General features: G+C 44.5%; 1 protein-coding gene across 1 annotated transcript in view; it reads right to left on the reverse strand.

The window, feature by feature from the left end:
• Positions 1–19556, reverse strand: part of NPHP1 (nephrocystin 1) — a 109910-nt gene extending 90354 nt beyond the window's left edge. The window contains exons 1-5 of the mRNA XM_054728418.1: positions 19472–19556; positions 15937–16010; positions 4456–4516; positions 3894–4018; positions 770–1016 (exon numbers count right to left, since the gene is read on the reverse strand). Of these exons, the coding sequence (XP_054584393.1) occupies positions 770–1016; positions 3894–4018; positions 4456–4516; positions 15937–16010; positions 19472–19540 (576 nt within the window). The 5' untranslated portion in view covers positions 19541–19556. The remainder of the gene's footprint in view (positions 1–769; positions 1017–3893; positions 4019–4455; positions 4517–15936; positions 16011–19471) is intronic.
• Positions 19557–19794: the final 238 nt, after the last annotated feature.

A 19794-nucleotide genomic window follows, 5' to 3' on the forward strand; every position in this document is an offset into this window, starting at 1 on the left:
CTATAGTACATATATATAATGGAATATTACTCAGCCATAAAAAAGAACAAAATCTTACCATTTGCAATAGCATGGATAGATGTAAAGGGCATTGTACTAAGTAAAATAAGCCAGTCAGAGGAAAAAAAACCACCTATCTGATTCCACGTATATATGGAATCTAAAGAACAAAATAAATAAACAAACAAAATTGAAACAGACTCATAGACACAGAGAACCGACTGATGGTTGCCAGAGGAGAGAGGATTCGGGGTACTAGGTGAAAAAAGTGAAATAGGATTAAGAAGTACAAAGTAATCATTACAAAATAGTCCTGGGATATAAAGTAGAGCATAGGAAACATAGGCAATAATATTCTAATAACTAAGTACGGTGCCAGGTAGGCCACTGAAATATCAGGTTGGCCACTTTGTAAAGGATATGACTGTCTGACCACTATGCTGTACATCTGAAACTAATACAAAAGAATACTGAATGTAAACTGCAATTGAAAAATTAAATTAACAAAAAGTCTTAAAAGGATAATAAATAAATAAAATAAAAAGTAGAAGAGTATTATTACTTTTACCATTTTGCTACCATGTAACTTTGGTAACAATTTCACATGACTACTGCTTATTAAATCATAACTATTACTTATTTAAATGGATTGAGTGTTCAAAAACTTAGTATCCGGAATATGTAACACAGGTACCCAGGTAGAATCTCCTTATTCTGTTAGATATGCAAATTGGTCCTGAGCTTAGGTTCTAGTCTTGTTTCTACCTGCCTTAAATGTAAGGTCCCCAGCCTGCTGAGCAGTAAAATCTCCAACAGCAATGTATTCTTCATCTGTTGCCTGCCACTGAGATTCATTTTCCTGTTTCTCTTCCTCATCCTCTTCCTCTTCCTCTTCCTCTTCTGTTTCTTCTTCCTCCTCACTACTTTCTTCACTTTCTTCTTTGTCAACATCGTTGTCTTCTTCATCTTCTTCAGCAAAATCATTATCTTCCTCTCTTTCGGTAAGTGCCTCAATTCTGCAAAAAAAATAATTCCATGACAAGGATCACTTGAAACAGAACTTAAGAAGAGATGAAGTATGAGTGTAACTTCTCTACATAGAAGAATTGGCCATATTTAAAACTAGCAAATAAAGAAAATAAGGAAAAAGCACGGCTAATAGTTTCTACCATCGAGCTAAGAATATGGGACTTGAAGGACTGAGTGGTGAAGGAATTATATGGCAGGAAGGTAAGTGACAGGGTAGAGCATGCGCTGGACTAGAGGCCAAGAGACTTGTAGTCTAGTCTTGGATTCATCCACTCAGCAAACTGCTTGAGCATTAGCACACAGTGCTTAGAGCACGGGCTCTGAGTTTAAATTCTGGCTCTACTCCTCCTTGATGAGGAATAACTGTGATTTACAGGCAGTAAATTATAAGATCTTCATTTCTCATTGATAAAGTGGAGATAATAATAGCACTTGCTTCATGAGGAGTATATGAGTTACTGACTCAGTGTTTGGAACAGTGTCTGCCCCACAGCAAGCTTGTAATAAAGGTCAGCGCTGAGGATGCTGGTCCGTGTCAGACACAGTGGCTACAAAGGTAAGTCAGACACAATGCCAGGTCCCCAAGGAGAATCTAGAAAATGGATAATTACTCTAGAGCTCAATAGGAACTAGCATGGAGGCAAACACAGGATGCTAAGGAAACACAAGAGGGGCACCTAACCTAGACCACATGGATGCAGATCAGGAAAGACTCAGAAATAGGTCTTGAGAGATGAGATGGAGTTAATCAGGTAAAAGGAAGTAGCAAGGAGGGGAGGGAGGGAGAAAGGAGGCTCAAGAACAGGGAACCTCAAGCAGGTCATGAATGGCAGGACAAGGCTTGGAGAAATGGGAGAGGTGAGGCTGCGAAGAGGTGAGCAGAATGCAGCCAGGTGAGCGCCACCTGTAAGGCAGTCCTAAGATGAAGTGAGGGAAGGGCAGCATCTGCTCCGCACTTTAGAAAGATGGCTACACGTGGGGAACAGACTGGAGGAAGGGCTAAAGGAAAGGTGGCTGTGAAGAGTGATACAGGGCCACAGTATGGACTAAGAAAACAGCAATAGGGAGGAAGAGAAGGACATTTTGGAAAGATATGAAGGAGGTAAAATGAAATGTGAGGGAAGGGAGAGGAGTTCAAATAATACTGACTGGGATAAGTTGCTAAATCTCTGAGTGTTACTTATTCATTCAACATTAGCAAAGTCATCAAATGTTTACAGAACACCTACTGTGTGACAGACACTGTGCTTGGGAAACAACAACAAAACAGAGGCCTTTGCTCTCCTACAGCTTACATTATAGAAGCTTGCCTTTAAAACGGTCATGTTTAGGAACTCATTTTATTGTTTATATTGGTTTTCTTAGCAACTTCTTTACCTTATTTAGTAGTGATTGCTCTAGGTTTTATAATATGCATCCCTAACTTATCATAGTCTAACCTGAATTAATATTACATTTCACCCAAAATGAAAGACCTTTAAGATGATATCTTCCCATGTACCCTGCCGGCCCTTTTAGCTACTCCTGTGCCTCTGTTGTCACATATTGACTTCTGCATAGAGTTGATCTTTATTATTTGCAGATTCCGTATTTGTAAATTCACCTACTTGCTAAAATGTATCTGGTAACCCCAATCAACACTTGCAGTGCTTCTGTGTTCATGCACAGATGAGTGCAAAGCAGCAAAAAATTCAAGTTGCCGGATGCACAGGCTCGCAGCTGAGGTTGAACAAGGCGATACTCTGCCTTCTTTCTTCAGCTCTTGGACTGAAAACAAGTATCCTTTTTACAGTCTATTTAGTGCCAGGAATTTTGCACTTTTGTGCCTTTTGTTGGCAATTTTGTCATTTAAAGTGGCCCCAAACATACTGCTGAAGTGCTGTGTAGTATTCATACAAAGACTACAGCAGAAAGGGTCAGATCTCATGGGAAGGGAAAAGAAGGGAAGTCACAACTTTGCCTTCAGGTAATTTATCATCTAGTTGGGGAACAAAGCCGAGATCTGAAAAGCTAAATAAACAAATGTATGAAAATACAGATGCTGCCTTTAATGTCAATGTTCATATGTAAAAAAAATTATTTGGATCGTCTACTTGCATACGTTCTCCTTTCATAACTTCTTTGAAAGCTGGAGGCAGAGACATGCGCTGCTTCCTGCTGGAGGGGAGGGAACAGCCTTTGCAAAGTTGAAAGGAACCTGATGGTGTAAACCAGTGGTCGGCAAACTCATTAGTCAACAGAGCCAAAATCAACAGTACAACGATTGAAATTTCTTTTGAGAGCCAAATATTTTAAACTTAAACTATATAGGTAGGTACATTGTTATTAACTTAATTAGGGTACTCCTAAGTTGGCCTTTGCTAAAAACTCAAGGGGCCAAAGAGCCGCATGTGGCTCGTGAGCCGTAGTTTGCCGACCACTGGTGTAAACAAACCAAATTTGTAGCAAGCAGAAAGGAACATATCAAGTATTCAGAGTCTTCAAATGCTGTTCCCTTATTTTTATGCTGTATCCTGGGAAAATGCTAAGGATGGAGGTACAAGGACTCTAGGACTCCCGCTGATTTCCAGTACTGAGAAGGACAAAGTAGCTGGTATTGGACTTAACCTTCTCACCAGAAACAGCTCTAAAATCTGGACAAATACACAACACGCTGTTTGACGTCACTGAACATCACCCAAGCAGCACTGCGGACTTCTGCATGACTCCTGGGCTCTCACACTGTCTACTGTGCTCTGTGACCAGTGTCCACTGATTATCCTGTTACGGCCACTTGTTTATATCTATATTGTTGTGTCTGTATCCTGCGTGAAACACTAAAACTGGTGACCTCATATCTGAAAGAAGGAAGGGAAGAAGCATACTCAGTTCTACTTTCTCTGCTTATGGACACGGCAAGTTCCTGCAGTTGGTGGGTCAGGTTGTCCAAGAGACTGAGCTCCTCCTCCTTTTTCTGATGATAGTTTCCAACAGGTGCAGGTTCATCGGCCTGGAGAGAACATGAGTCCATTTCACGGAAAAATGTATTTGTTTTCTATTGTATTTAACTTTAAAAGAAAAGACAACTCCTATACATGCTAGAAGACAAATTAAATAGCAGTATCAGAATAGGCCTCCCTTAGGTAAATAAGATGAAAAGAAATGTAAATGATTAGTTAGCATGTAAACCAAACGAAAAATTAAATTACTTGCTTTTTGTTTTGCTCTGCAGTGGGAAGGGCTACATCCCAGGCAGATGGCTTTGTCATGAAGTCGAGCCCCTCCCAAGCACCCCCGCCTGGGCAGTGAGATGGGAAAGCTGCTCCACCTCTGGAGCCTGTTTCCACATCTGGGAAACGGGTCCGCAGGTTCCCAAATGGAGAGTCAGTCTTCATGGAAACATCTGTGAAACAGATGTTCTGGGCTATCAGTGTCTGTAATACTTACTTTGTTTAATTTTTGAAGAGCATTTTTATTTTCATCGATTGCCTGTTTTAATTGGATACACCTAAATTTTTAAAAAGAGAGAAAAAATATTGATTTTTCTATTGTCAAAACAAAAAAGTTATTCTATAAAATCATACATAAGACTTTAAGCAGGCAAGGCAGTTAGTGATTATATGGCTTATGTTTAAAAATACACATGTAGCCCGGCTGGTGTGGCTCAGTGGTTGAATGTCGATCCATCAACCAAGAGGTCCCGTTTCAGGCTCAATCCCCGGGGGTGCAGAGCAGGAGGCAGCCAACTGATGATTCTCTCTCATCATTGATGTTTCTATCTCTCTCTCCCTCTCCTTTCTCTCTCTGAAATCATTAATAACATTTTTTAAACTGTAGAAAACCTTATATGAATAGACAAATATGTCATAAATATTCTAAATAAATAAACACATGTAAATAAAATGCACATGTAAATGCTTTTCCACCCATTAGCCTGGCATCCTCACAGCCCAGCTCTGAGGCACACAAATATGAAAATCAAAGCTCAGAAAGCTAAGTGACCCCAGGCTACAGGGTCCTGCCTCTACAATAAGGACAGCATCAGACTTGAAAATGCTTCTCCACCCACTCTAAAGTCCACAAGCCTAGGCCCCAGCCAAGAGGACACGAAGAATGAGGATAAGGCTCACAGGTAGTGTGCACCAAGCGGGATGCTAGGCAGTTCATAGGCATCGCCTCATTCGACCCTCAGAACCACCCTCCCTCCAGATGGAGAAAGTGAGGTTCTAAAAGGTGAGCACAGCCCGTCAATGGGAGAGTAACCACGCAGAGGCAGAGCAGAGGACCCCACAGTAGCCTCTTCCCATCACAGTGCACGTCCCCTTTGAACTTGACCTGTCTATTCACCTAGGGTTTAGGTATTCCACAGGCAGCTCATGGCATTTAGCTTAAGTCTTAGACATCCAAGTGAGAACTATAAATACAACCAAAAGTGGGCTACAGCAGGGGCTTGCTTTATATATTAGTACTAGAGGCCCAGTGCACAAAATTCATGCATGGGGGGGGTGTCTCTCAGCCCAGCCTGCACTCTCTCTAATCTGGCACCCCTCCTAACCGCTTGCCTGCCTGGCCTGCCTGATCGCCCCCTAACTGCTCCCCTGCCAGCCTAATTGACACCTAACTGCTCCCCTGCCGGCCTGATCGCCCACAACTGCCCTCCCCTGCCGGCCTGATCACCCACAACTGCCTTCCCCTGCCATGACCCGCCTCCTCCGCTGGGCCCCACCTCCACTGTGCACATGGCCATCTTGTGACAGCCATCTTGTGACAGCCATCTTGTGATGGCCATCTTGTGATGATGTGAGGGTGTGATGGGTGAGGGCATGATGCCACCTAGGCTATTATTAGTATAGATGTTATTTATATTATCATGTATTACATAAATTAAATCATGTCTATAACATCTAAGCTATAAAGAGGGAAATCAGTCTTAGGGCAATCCATGGTCTTTCTATTATGCAGGGAGAGAGAAAAGACACTAAGTTTAGATTTAGTTAAGGCCCTTCTATAAGTCTTTGACTATTAAATAAGCCTGATTACATACAGAAAGTCTGACAGTTAGCTCCCCTTTCTCTTACCTCACCCCTCTCTGCTCTCCCTCCTTACCTGGGCACTCTTCTCTAAAAAAAGTTAATAAATGACCTGGGGAGACTTCTAGGTGCTAAAGAACTTCCCTGTACACCAGGTAACAGCCCACCTACTCTGGCACTGAGGGCTCCTCAGGCTAAAGGCTTATTCCCAGCCCCTGCAAATCCCTGCCCACCCACAGAGAACTTCATTCTCAGCAGGAAGTACCAGTAGGAAGGAGACCTAGATATACAACAGTAGAAAAACCTATAAGGCTCTCTAGACTAATCAACCTAGTCCCTCATGTATAATAATCTATAATAATAAGAACATAATATGCTAATTAGACCAGACATCCTTCCGGAAGAAGCCAGGACTGCAAGAGAAGCCCGGGTCCCCGGTGCCTGCTGGCGGCCGAGGGAAGCCCAGGTCCCGGGTGCCAGAGGGAAGTCAGTGCTGGCAGCCGGGGGGGCGGGAGGGGAGGAAGGCCTACTCTTGCACGAATTTCGTGCATCAGGCCTCTAGTTCTTAAATAAAAATGGATAACCCAAGGACCACCAGATGTAATAAAGAAAACAAGCAACATGGAAGATAAAATTTAAGACTCACCAACATTAAAGACAACAGAGAACAGAAGAAAACTTTTTAAATATCTCCTAATCATGAAAGTAGTGAGATCATCTGAAAACAGGAACACGATGTTATGAAAAAGAGCAAGAAAAAACACTTATAAGGTGCCAATGTGTCTGCTAAAATCAAACATTCCATAGGAAGTTAAAGAAAAATCAAGAGAATCTCTCAGGCGAAAACAAAAAGACACAGAAACAAAAACTATTAATGGGGAAATAAGAGACCAAGAAAACAGTCCAGGAGGCTCCCTGACTCAAAGCTGTTTCAGGAAGAAAAAGACATACAAAAGTAAAAAACTTACCTTTTAATAAAAGAAAATCTCCTGGAGCTCATGAGCGACATGAGTTTTCAAACTAAAAAGATGCACTGGGCCCTGGCCAGGTGGCTCAGTAGGTTGGAGCATTGTCACATGCACCAAAATGCTGCCGGTTTGATTCCTGGTCAGGGCACATCCCTGGTCAGGGCGCATATGGGAGGCAACCAATCGATGTTTCTCTCTCTTCTCTGAAATCAATTTTTTAAAAACATATTGTCATGTGAGGATTTAAAAAAAAAAAAAAGACACAATGAATGTTGAGCAAGATAAAAACCACAGACATCATGATAAAATATCAAAACACCCAAGCTGAAGAGAGAAGCCAACAAGTCAGTTAGAAAGCAGTGGTCATCATCGCACCAAAAAAAAAACAATAATAATAAGATACCTAGGAATAAACTTAACTAAGGAGGTAAAAGACCTATACGCGGAAAACTACAAGACACTGAAAAAAGAGATAGAAGAAGACATAAACAGATGGAAGAACATACCATGTTCATGGATTGGTAGAATCAACATCATCAAAATATCCATACTACCCAAAGCAATCTGTAAATTCAATGCACTTCCCATTAAAATACCAACAGCATATTTCATAGACCTAGAACGAACTTTCCAAAAATTCATCTGGAATAAAAAAAGACCCCATATAGCTACAGCAATCCTGAGAAAGAAGAACAAAGTAAGTGGGATCTCAATACCAGATATCAAGCTGTATTATAAAGCCACTGTTCTCAAAACTACCTGGTACTGGCACAAAAACAGACATATAGATCAATGGAATAGAATAGAGAACCCAGATAGATACAGAGACAGTAAAGCATCAAACAGACTGTCAAATTACAGAGGGAAGGTTAGGGAGAGGTGGGGGAGATAAGAGATCAATCAAAGGACTTGTATGCATGCATATAAGCATAACCAATGGATGCAAAACTCTGGAGGGTGAGGGCATATATGGGAGTGGGGTGGGGGGTGGCAATGGTAAGATATGTACACATATAATTCCTTAATAAAAAAATTGGAAAAAAAAAGAATAGAAAACCCAGAAATCGATCCAAATCACTATGCTCAATTAATATTTGACAAAGGAGGCATGAACATACAATGGAGTCAAGACAGTCTCTTCAATACATAGTGTTGGGAAAACTGGACAGATACATGCAAAAGAATGAAACTAGACCACCAACTTACACCATACACAAAAATAAACTCCAAATGGATCAAGGACTTAAACATACGACAGGAAACCATAAAAATCCTAGAGGAATCCATAGGCAGCAAAATCTCAGACGTATGCCGAAACAATTTCTTCACTGATACTGCTCCTAGGGCAGTGGTCGGCAAACTGCGGCTGTCGAGCCACATGCGGCTCTTTGGCCCCTTGAGTTTTTAGCAAAGGCCAGCTTAGGAGTACCCTAATTAAATTAATAACAATGTACCTACCTATATAGTTTAAATTTAAAAATTTTGGTTCTCAAAAGAAATTTCAATCGTTGTACTGTTGATATTTGGCTCTGTTGACTAATGAGTTTGCCGACCACTGTCCTAGGGCAATGGAAACTAAAGAGAAAATAAACAAATGGGACTACATCAAAATAAAAAGCTTTTGGAGAGAGAAACCAAGATGGCAGCATAGGTTAAGCACCTAACCTGCAGCCTGGCACAACAATTTCAAGAATACCACTAAAGGTCAAAACGGACATCATCCAGAACCACAGGAAAGCTGGCTGACTGAAATGCCCACAACTAGAAGGAAAGAGAAAACCACAAGGAGTATCAGAGGAGCCGTAAAAGCCTGAGATATGGAGACACGTGCGGGGAGGACGGAGCCCGAGAAGATGGGGCGGCTGATGGCCTGGCCGGCGTTCTCTAGCGGGAAGGAGATAAAAGCTCCAGATTGCGCTGAACCCCAGCTCTGACTGCACTGAACCCCAGTTCGGGCGAGACCCTGGGAAGCCAGGCTCATGCTGGGGGAATCTGGGCTGTGGGGTGAAGGCACAGAGGAGCGGCGAAAGGCAGAGCTCCGGAGGCGCGCACATGAATGCACGCAGAGGACAAACTGTTGCCTGTGCCGCTGAATTGCCCTGGCGGGGAGGAGACAGGGGCTCCGGACCGTGCTGAACCCCAGTTCCGGCTGCGCTGGGCCCCGGCTCTGGGCGAGACCCTGGGAAGCCAGGCTCATGCTGGGGGAACCTGGGCTGTGAGGTGGAGACGCAGGGGAGTGGCGAAAGGCAGAGCACCAGAGGCGCGCACAGGAATGCGCGCAGAGGATGGTCTGTTGACTGTGCCGCTGGAGTGCCCTGGTGGGAAGGAGACAAAGGCACCAGACTGCGCTGAGCCCCAGTTCCGACTACACTGAAACCCAGTTCCGGGCGAGAATCTGGGAGTCCAGATCCATTGGGGGAGAGACTAGACTGTTTGGCGGCGGGCAAAACTCTAGGGCGCTTTTCTCTCAGAGGTGTTTGCAGGGAGTACAGAGGGACACTGAGACCCAGGAACCTCATAGGACGGGGCTGACGGGAAGCCAAGGCTGTAGGCTCCACCCTGTAACTCCACCCCATCCAAGCTGAGCACAGAGGCTTTTACAATTTTGCAAGTCTAGTTGAATAAGGCTGTCTCCTGGCGTAGACACAGCTGATCCTCACAGCCAATTGGACTGGAGGTCAGATCCTCCCAGTGTACCAACAGCAATCAAGGCTTAACAACACCAAGACTTTGCACTCAGCCCACAAAGGTGGGTACCAAGAGCGACCACCTAGAGAGATTGGGGTAGCTGAGCTACCGGCCCCTATAGGTCACTGACCACACAAAGCCACTCCATCAACACAGGGAGGCAGCCAAAAGCTGGAGACACCAAAACAGGTCATGAATAGGAGGGATGAAGGAAAGTAAACTAATGGATGACACAGTGTTCAGAACCACATTTATAAGGTTACTTAAGAATCTTCTGGAGGACCGAGATGGCGGCATAGGGCAGACACCTGATTGTTGCCTACCACAACAATTTTGAGACTGCAACTGGAGGGCAGAGCAGACACCATCCGGAACAATGGCCGGAGGAGTTGCTGGGAGGGGGTTGATCGATGGGAGTTGGGATCGGGAAGACGGGGCCCCGCTGGGTCCCGGATCCGGGTGCACTCGCCCGGTGACTGGTCGCCGCTGCAGGCCCGAGTGCCACTGCAGCAACGTTGGACCGGCCCGCCGCCGTGCACCGGGCGCACCGGAGCTTCGCCAAGCCTGCTGCCTGGCGAGTTCCACAGCGGCCGCCCCGGAGCTTTGAGAGAATGGCCGAAGGAATTGCTGAGAGGGAATTGACCGACAGGAATTGGGATCGAGAAGACGAGGCCCCGCTGGGTCCCGGGTCAGGGTGAGGCCACGCGCCCCTGGATCCGGGTGAGGCCGCACGCCCCTGGGTCCGGGTAAGTCTGGGTCCCGGGTCCAGGCGAGGCCGCGTGCCCCTGGGTCCGGGTGAGGCCATGTGCCCCTGGGTCTGCTGGAGGCCACGCGCCCCTGGGCCCGGGTGAGGCTGGGTCCCGGGTCCGGGTGAGGCTGGATCCGGATCCGGGTGAGGCCACGCGCCCCTGGGTCCGGGTGAGGCCGTGTGCCCCCGGGTCTGGGTGAGGCTGCGCGCCCCTGGGTCCGGGTGTAGCCGCGCCCCTGGGTCCAGGAGAGGCCGCGCGCCCCTGGGTCTGGGTGAAGCTGGATCCCGGGTCCGGGTGAGGCCGTGTGCCCCTGGATCCGGGTGAGGCTGGGTCCCAGGTCCGGGTGAGGCCGCGCCCCTGGGTCCAGGAGAGGCCACACGACCCTGGGTCCGGGTGAAGCTGGATCCCGGGTCCGGGTGAGGCCGTGCGCCCCTGGATCCGGGTGAGGCCGCGGCCCTGGGTCCAGGAGAGGCGCCCCCGGGTCCAGGTGAGGCCGCGTGCCCCTAGGTCCGGGTGAAGCTGGATCCCGGGTCCAGGTGAGGCGTGCGCCCCTGGATCCGGGTGAGGCTGGGTCCCGGGTCCGGGTAAGGCCGTGCCCCTGGGTCCGGGAGAGGCCACGCGCCTCTGGGTCTGGGTGAGGCCACGTGCCCCGGGGCCTGGGTGATGCTGGGTCCCAGGTCCGGGTGAGGCCACGCGCCCCTGAGTCCGGGTGAAGCCACGCCCCTGGATCTGGGTGAGACCAAACCAGAGGGAGTCGGACCTGCATTACCACCATTGGTCCACCATCCAGAGCTGAGGAGGGGTCAGTGCCGACATGTACACATAAGGAACTGGTGAACATTGAAATTGAGTCTCAAAAGAACTGTTGGTCCAGAAAGAAACTTACTACAGACTGATTCATTTGCCTGTCAGCATAACTATTATTGCTCGTCTCACATTCAGTTCTTATAAGTATATTTCTAGTAACACATGATCTCACTCATCTAGGGGAAATGATGAACAACATAGACTGATGAACAAGAACAGACCCAGAAACAAGGAGGCATCAACCGGACTGTTGGGCCTCAGAGGGAGGGTAGGGGAGGGTGGGGGTAGGGGGGAGAGATCAACCAAAGGACTTGTGTGCATGCATATGGTCAACCAAAGGACTTGTGTGCATGTCCAATGGTTAAGGACAACAGGGGGGTGGGGTGGGGGATGGGAATGGGGGGATGAGGACAAATATGTGACACCTTAATCAATAAAGAAATTTTAAAAAAAAATAATAAAAATAAATAAATAAATAAAACATAAAAAAATAAATAAATAAATAAATAATAAAAAGCTTTTGCACAGCAAAGGAAACCATCAATAAAACAACAAGAAAGCCCACTGCATGGGAGAACATATTTGCCAATGACATCAACAATAAGGGTTTAAATCTCCAACATTTACAGGGAACTCATACAACTTAACAAAAAGAAGATAAACAACCCAATAATAAAATGGGCTGCCAGAAACCAATCACTGTTTCACTAATAGAGAGATGTGGACAGGAAGCCAGGAAGGCTGGTCAACAACCTTAATTGCTCTAAACACTCACTGTTTAGTTGAGACATTGTTAGCTGAAGCAGCCTCCACCTCTGTTGATCTTGTGTATATTTCTGTTATTTCCTGCCTAAGGTGTTTTCCCCATAGCCTCAGTAAAAGGGATAGCAGGGCCAGAGCAGAGGTAGTTCTGCCACTAGAGTTGGACTACCGCCTGGCCCCCCATATCGCCAAATTAAATTTCTTCTAGTCTCTTTTCATTTGTGTGCGGCCCTTCTCCAGAACCCGAACCCTGAACTGGAACCCTGAACCACGCGGGACGTGGAAAGGGATTCCCACAATGGGCAACTGACCTAAATAGATACTTTTCGAAAGAAGACAGAAGGAAGGCCAAGAAACATGAAAACCTGCTCAAAGTCACTAATCATCAGAGAGATGCAAGTCAAAACAACAATGAGGTACCATCTCACACCTGTCAGAATGGCTATCTTCAACAAATCAACAAATGACAAATGTTGGCGAGGATGCGGAGAAAAAGGAGCCCTCGTGCACTGCTGGTGGGAATGCAGATTGGTGCAGCCACTGTAGAGAGCAGAATGGAGTTTCCTCAAATGGAGTTTCATATGAAACTCCCATATGACCCAGTGATCCCACTTCTAGGAATATATCCCAAGAAACTAGAAACACGAATCAGAAAGGATATATGCACCCCTAATTTCATAGCAGCACAATTCACCATAGCTAAGATTTGGAAACAGCCTAAGTGCCCATCAGCAGATGAGTGGATTAAAAAACTGTGGTACATCTACACAATGGAATACTACGCTGCGGTAAAAAAAGGAGTTCTTACCATTTGCAACAACATGAATGGAAATGGAGAGCATTATGCTACGTGAAATAAGCCAGGCAGAGAAAGATAAATATCACATGATCTCACTCATTTGTGGAATATAATGAACAACATAAACTGATGAACAAAAACAGATCCAGAGACAGAGAAACATCAATCAGAACGTCAAACCTCAGGGAATGTAGGGGAGGGTGGGGGGAAAGGGGAGAGATCAACCAAAGGACTTATGTGCATGCATATAAGCCTAATCAATGGACACAGACAACAGGGGGGTGGGGGCATGAGTGGGGGGTGAGGGGTGGGGGGTAATGGGGGAATAAGGATACATATGTAATACCTTAATCAATAAAGAAATAAAAAAAGAAAGAAAGGAGTAGTCATTAAACTTAGCATCACTAGGTGCGAAGAAACCTGACAATGTCTTCCAAGGTTTAAGTAGAAATTATTTTTACACTAGAGGCCCGGTGCACGAAATTCGTGCATGGGGGCGGGGGGTGGTGTCCCTCAGCCCAGCTTGCACCCTCTCCAATCTGGGACTCCTCGAGGGATGTCCGACTGCCCGTTTAGGCCCGATCCCACCGGACATCCCTCTGGCAATCCAGGACTGCTGGCTCCCAACTGCTCACCTGCCTGCCTTCCTGATTTCCCCTAACCGCTTCTGTCTGCCAGTCTGATCACCCCCTAACCACTCCCATGCCAGCCTGATTGATGTCTAACTGCTCCCCTGCCAGCCTGTTTGCCCCCAACTTCCCTCCTTTGCTAGCCTGGTCACCCCTAACTGCCCTCCTCTTTAGGGTTGATCGCCTCCCACTGCCCTCCCTTGCAGGTCTGGTCCCTCTCAACTGCCCTCCCCTGCTAGCCATCTTGTGGTGGCCATCTTGTGTCCACATGGGGGCAGGATCTTTGACCACATGGAGGCAGCTATCTTGATCTTGTGTGTTGGAGTGATGGTCAATCTGCATATTACTCTTTTATTAGATAGGATAGAGGCCTGGTGCACGGGTGGGGACCAGCTGGTTTGCCCTGAAGGGTGTCCTGGATCAGGGTGGGGTTCCCTTGGGGCATGGAGAGGCCTGAGCGAGGGGCCTGTGGTGGTTTGCAGGCCAGCCACGCCCCTGGTGACCCAAGCAGAGGCCCTGGTATCTGGAATTTATTTACCTTCTACAATTGAAACTTTGTAGCCTGGAGTGGAGCCAAGCCTCCTGCTCAATCCGTGGCTGCCGCCATTTCTGTTTTGATTTGTTTACCTTCTATAATTGAAACTTTGTATCCTTGAGTGGAGGCCTGGGCCCACCAAAGTGTGTGGAAAGCTTGGCTTCCTCTGTTGCCGGGGAAACCCAAGCCTCCCTTCTGGTAGCCATCTTGGTTGGGGTTAATTTGCATACTCGCCCTGATTGGCTGGTTGGCGTGGCTTGGCTGGTGGGCGTGGCATATGTAGCGGAGTGATGGTTAATCTGCATGTTACTCTTTTATTAGAGAGGATTATCTCCCTCCAGCCAATTATTAATCAAACATACAGGCTAAAATACATTTTCAGACATGCAAATCTCAATGTGAACCTTTAAAATGGCTGTGAGGAGGTCTTTTTATACACAGAGAAGACTATTTTATGGTTATTTGGGTTTAAAATAATTAGTTTATTAAAATAAAGTTTAAAAACCTAGTTTTTCCTGGCGCTTCAAATTCAGCCTATATATCTTATTCTATTTTTAAGCCTAGTAAAGCGAGTACAATCACCTTCACTTTTTCTTTCACTATTGTTTAACTCACTTGACCTAAATTCCTTAAACAATCAATTCTACTAATAAATGTAGTTAATTAAATCCCCTTAGACATTTTAAAATTCATATAAACTTAATTTTGCTTTTAAGCACTTTGAATGCCTGACTTCAGTAAGTTTTTCAAATGATTCTAATGAATCATTTAAACTAGTAGAATGAATCTCTAATGTTCTTCTGGATGTTATAAACTCTTTAAATACCCCAAACACACAGATTATCTTAATGATGTCCTAAACAATACAAAAGTATTAATAATCGAATTCAATTTAGTTCATTATGACTACATAATTTTAAACTCTATTTTATTTTAAACTTTTCCAGGGATTTAAAAAAAAATGTCACAAGAGCCAAAACCGGTTTGGCTCAGTGGATAGAGCGTCAGCCTGCAGACTGAAGGGTCCCAGGTTCGATTCCGGTCAAGGGCATGTACCTTGGTTGTGGGCACGTCCCCAGTGGTGGGTGTGCAGGAGGCAGCTGATTGATGTTTCTAACTCTCTCTCTCTCTCCCTTTCTCTCTGTAAAAAATCAATAAAATATATTTTAAAAAAAAAAAAAAAAAAAAAATGTCACAAGAACACTTATCCACCAAGAGGACAGTTTTCCCACCTTAAGGAAGTTGGAATTGTTACTAGAGATTTCTGACCTGGGCCTACATGGGCCAAGGGCCTCCCACAATCCTGCCTCAGCCACCACGTTCACTCAGCAGTTTCTATAGTTGCTGTCACAACAGCAAGTCCACCACCTTCAGGTTTCAGGCGGTTTCTCCTAGATCCAAGTGAGGCCGTGATGTAATTCCTCCACGGGATTCAAATGGACCAAAGCCTGCTTCTCCATGGCAACTTCAGCAATGTCCTTCCTCTTGCTTCCCCGAACCCTGCGCTTCTCAGCAAACTTAAAGTATTTTTATTGCCCCTTCACTCTAATGTCTCATAGCTAAGTAATGTTAGAGAAGTTAACTAGCCACTGTGAACCTTCATTTTCTCCTGCTGTATTGTGAGAGTTAATCAGGAATAGTTTTCAGAGTGCGGACCACACTGCTTGGTACATACAGAGTACAAAATAAATTAAGTTACCTCTTTTTAACATTTGTAACTCTCAATTTAATCTTATCATTCAAATATTTAGACCTGATAGATCTATATAATTGCAAGAAATCTTTTTAAATACATTTTGAAAAAAATCATTGTTACCTCAATATTTCTCATTATTAGTTTTTTAATTGTACTAATAAAAACAGAAAGAAATAATGCCGTAAACAGCTTCAATTCTGTAAACACAGCTCATTGCAATACAAGTACAGTTCTTGGAAAGCTTATAAAATTGAGTAAGCTTTACCTTTGGTAAATATCTCGCCTTTTACTGGTTTCTAGAGCTCCTTTCAATTGACTCTCAGAAAGCAAACTATCAACCTGTAATAAACAGAAATTTTAAAATATCATATTCTTAAATATCATGTAACCTTAGGAAATAAAATTTTAATCTTTTCACCAATATTTTAGGATGAACACAACAACAAAGTGGAAAGCATTATATCGTGAACTTCCACCAGCTAGTTTCCACCACTGACGTTTTACTATACTTACCCTTATTTATCCATCTATTCACCAGTCTTATTTATGAATTTCAAAGTAAACTGCAATCATCAATACATTTCCCCTTAAATAATGCACCATGGTATCACTAAATAGAGTTTAATAATTGGTGTAAAATTTACATACAATGAAATGCACAAATCTTAAATATACATTTGTATACACCTGTGTAACCCAAACCCCGTCAACATATAGAAAAGCACCTTTACCCCAGAACGTGCCCAGGAAGTATGTGCTCTTTTGTGTAATCCTTTTACGCAGCATGTTTTTGAGATACTGCCATATTGTTTGTTGTACATATCACTAGTTTATTCCCTCTTATGGCTGAGTAGTATGCACTGTATGGATATATCACATGTTTGTTTATCCTCATTCTTATATCTTACACTTTGACTTAGTATTTTCCAAACATATATAACTTTGCCAAAGTACCCACAAAAGAACCACATACTTCTGTTGGATACTTTTCTATAAATGATGCGAAGACAACGTGGGTGAAGAAATAGAGAAGTTCACTAGTTTCTTCTCTACTCTTGCTATTTTGCATCTTGTCTGAGGCATGAATGAGCTTGGTTCTTGTCCCCTGGACACCAAGTAGGAAATCTGTTCCATTTTTTGCTTTAGGTGTCCTCTATAGAGACAGGGAAGAATGAGTTCACATTATCCAAGAGCCTTTCCCATTCAGGATATCAAAGGCTCCTGAGCTAATTCTTCTCCAGGTTGGACAATCCTTGTTAATAGTTTGTTTTGTTTTAACAATGATTTTTGTCATTTTCCCAATATCGCATTAAATTATAATTAGATACAGAATCATCCTATATAATAAAAGCGTAGTATGCAAATTGTCCCCTCAATCGGGAGATCATTCAGAAGTTTGACCAGAGGGTAGGGCTGGCCGGGGAAAGGGAGGGAGGCCCTGGCCAGCAGCCAGCAGCTGCTAGGGTCCCTACCAATGCACGAATTTTGTGTACTGGGCCTCTAGTATTAAATATCTAGACAAAGCTCAGCTTAAGTGCATGCCTCATCAAGTTTTATTTTTATTTCTACCAAAGAGTATTTTGTGTTTGCTGTATCACTACAATTCCAATAGAATCACTTAAGAAATATTTATCCACCCTAGCTGGTTTGGCTCAGTGGATAGAGCGTTGGCCTGTGGACTGAAGGGTCCTGGGTTCAATTCTAGTCAAGGGCATATGCCCGGGTTGTGGGTTCGAGCCCCAGTAGGGGGCATACAGGAGGCAACCTATCAATGATTCTCTCTCATTATTGATGTTTCTATCTCTTATTCTCCCTCTCCTTTCCTCTCTGAAATCAATAAAAACCTATTTTTTTAAAAAGATATATGTATCCATCAAATCTTTGGTACTTTTAAATGAGTGTCCAAAACATGAATATTCAGTAAATCTCCTGTCTGCCATAGATAATAAAATAATTTTATTTAGTGGAAACAACACTTGGCAATAGATCAAATGAAAAATAAAAAGTAAAATTAATGAAGTTAAATAGAAATTTAAAGAAATAATCCAGATTTTATTTTTTAAGTAATATACATCTGGTATTCAAAATAATAAAAATGTATGCAGAGATACATAATAATCATCAGCATACTACATAACCATCCTACCATGTGTCTATCTTTTTTCCTGCATATACAGGGTATCCCAAAAAAATGTATACACACTTTAACAGCTGATAGCTCCATTTTAAAAATAAAATGTATTTTAATAAACATTGCCTTTATAATTATTCAAAGTGTGCATGTACATTTTTGGGATACTCTATATATTAAAAAATACTGTATATTCAAACTCATATATTTGTAAACTGACATTGTATCACAAATAGTTTACCAATACATTAAAATCTCTCACATTTTAATTACAGTATTATAGCCTATCCTATTACATATCATTCCCCACTAGTGATCATTTAAGTTGTAGCCAGTCTTTTCTATGAGTAATACTGTGATGAACACTTTTACACATTAATATCTGTCCCAATTTTTTATTCTTGTGTGTGGTAAATTCCTGGAAATGTAATCATCCAGCCCAGGAGATGAATATTTGCTACATCTTATCAAACTACCTCCAGAAAGGCTGCCCCCTGTACCAGGGAGCAGTATAAGCAGGTGTCTGTTTCATCACACCATATCCAGTACTGAATATTGTGATTTAAAAAGTGTTCAAGCCCTCGCCAGTTTGGCTCAGTGGATAGAGCATCGGCCTGAGAACTGAAGGGTCCCAGGTTCGATTCCAGTCAAGGGCACTTGCCCAGGTTGTGGGCTCCATCCCCAGTAGGGGGCCTGCAGGAGGCAGCAGATCAATGATTCTCTCTCATCATTGATGTTTCTATCTCTCGTTCTCCCTTCCTCTCTGAAATCAATATATGTATTTTTTTTTTTTTTTATTTTGCTCAGTGATTGAGCATGGAGCTATGAAGCATGAGGTCATGGTTGGATTCCAGGTCAGGATTACCAGCTTGATCCCCAGTGCAGGAGGCAGCCGATCAATGACTCTTTCTCATTATTGATGTTTCTATCTCTCTCTCCTTCTTCATTCCTCTCTGAAATCAATAAAAAATATTTTTAAAAAAATAATGTTCAAGAGCCCTGACCAGTGTTTATGTTATGTGAGCATCCTGTGGACCAAATGGTCGCAGGTTCAATTCCTGGTCAGGGCACATGCTTAGGTTGTAGATGTGATCCTGGGTCAGGGTGCATACAGGAGGTCAATGATGTTTTTTTCTTTCTTTTTTCCTTCTCTCTCTCTCCCCCTCACTCCCTCTCCCTTCCTGTCTAAAATCAATAAAAACACTTTAAAATAAGTAAGTGTCCGAGATATCTTTCCTTTGCAACTACTTCTCTTTGAAGTTAACTTTTCTCAAGCATATTAGTTACTTGTATTTCTTCGTTTTAAGTCTTTGCTCACTGACTAGTCCTATGTCGCTTAAGTTCACGGGAAGCAATAGCGGCCTCCATGGAGGAAGGGGCGGGGGGACGGGGGAAGAAAGTAGTGGCTGGAGGAGGGAGAATGGTGTGGGGCACAGATGTGGTTGATTGGCAATGGTCCCTGTTAAAAGGTTAGATCGGAAGTGAGGGCGTTAAGGGAGGTGTTAGGTTCGGGGACTGAAATGTTAGGGTGAGGGCGCGCAGTGAAAGGTCAACATTTCGGGAGTTTGGGTCCCCGGGGTCTGGTGGGGAGGTCGAGGGTCAGCTCCCAGGATCGCCCCGCAAGAGCCCCGGGCGCCCCAGGACGCGGCCCCATGACAGCCAGATGTACCTGCAGCTTCAGCTCCCGGCCCCGACGCCGCAGGGACTGCAGAGGGTCTCGCGGCCGCCGTGGCAGCATCTCTTCAGCTCCGCGCTGGGCGCGCACGGGTTGCCAGGGAAACCTCCTGAGCGGCCCCGGTAGGTGACGTCACCAGGTGACGCCATCAGCGCGCGTCCACCTCGCAGCCCGCCGCAGCTGGGGCTGGCGAACACAGCAAAGGCAATGGTCGTCTATCGCATCCCCCCTCGCAGCTGCCCCGCAGGCCGGAGCCCTCAGCCTCCGCGCACATGGTCATTTGAAACCGGCATCCAGAGGCCGGGGTGGAGGTGGGG

Source organism: Eptesicus fuscus, chromosome 16 (genome assembly GCF_027574615.1).
Source record: "Eptesicus fuscus isolate TK198812 chromosome 16, DD_ASM_mEF_20220401, whole genome shotgun sequence".
NCBI classification, from domain to species: Eukaryota; Metazoa; Chordata; class Mammalia; order Chiroptera; family Vespertilionidae; genus Eptesicus; species Eptesicus fuscus.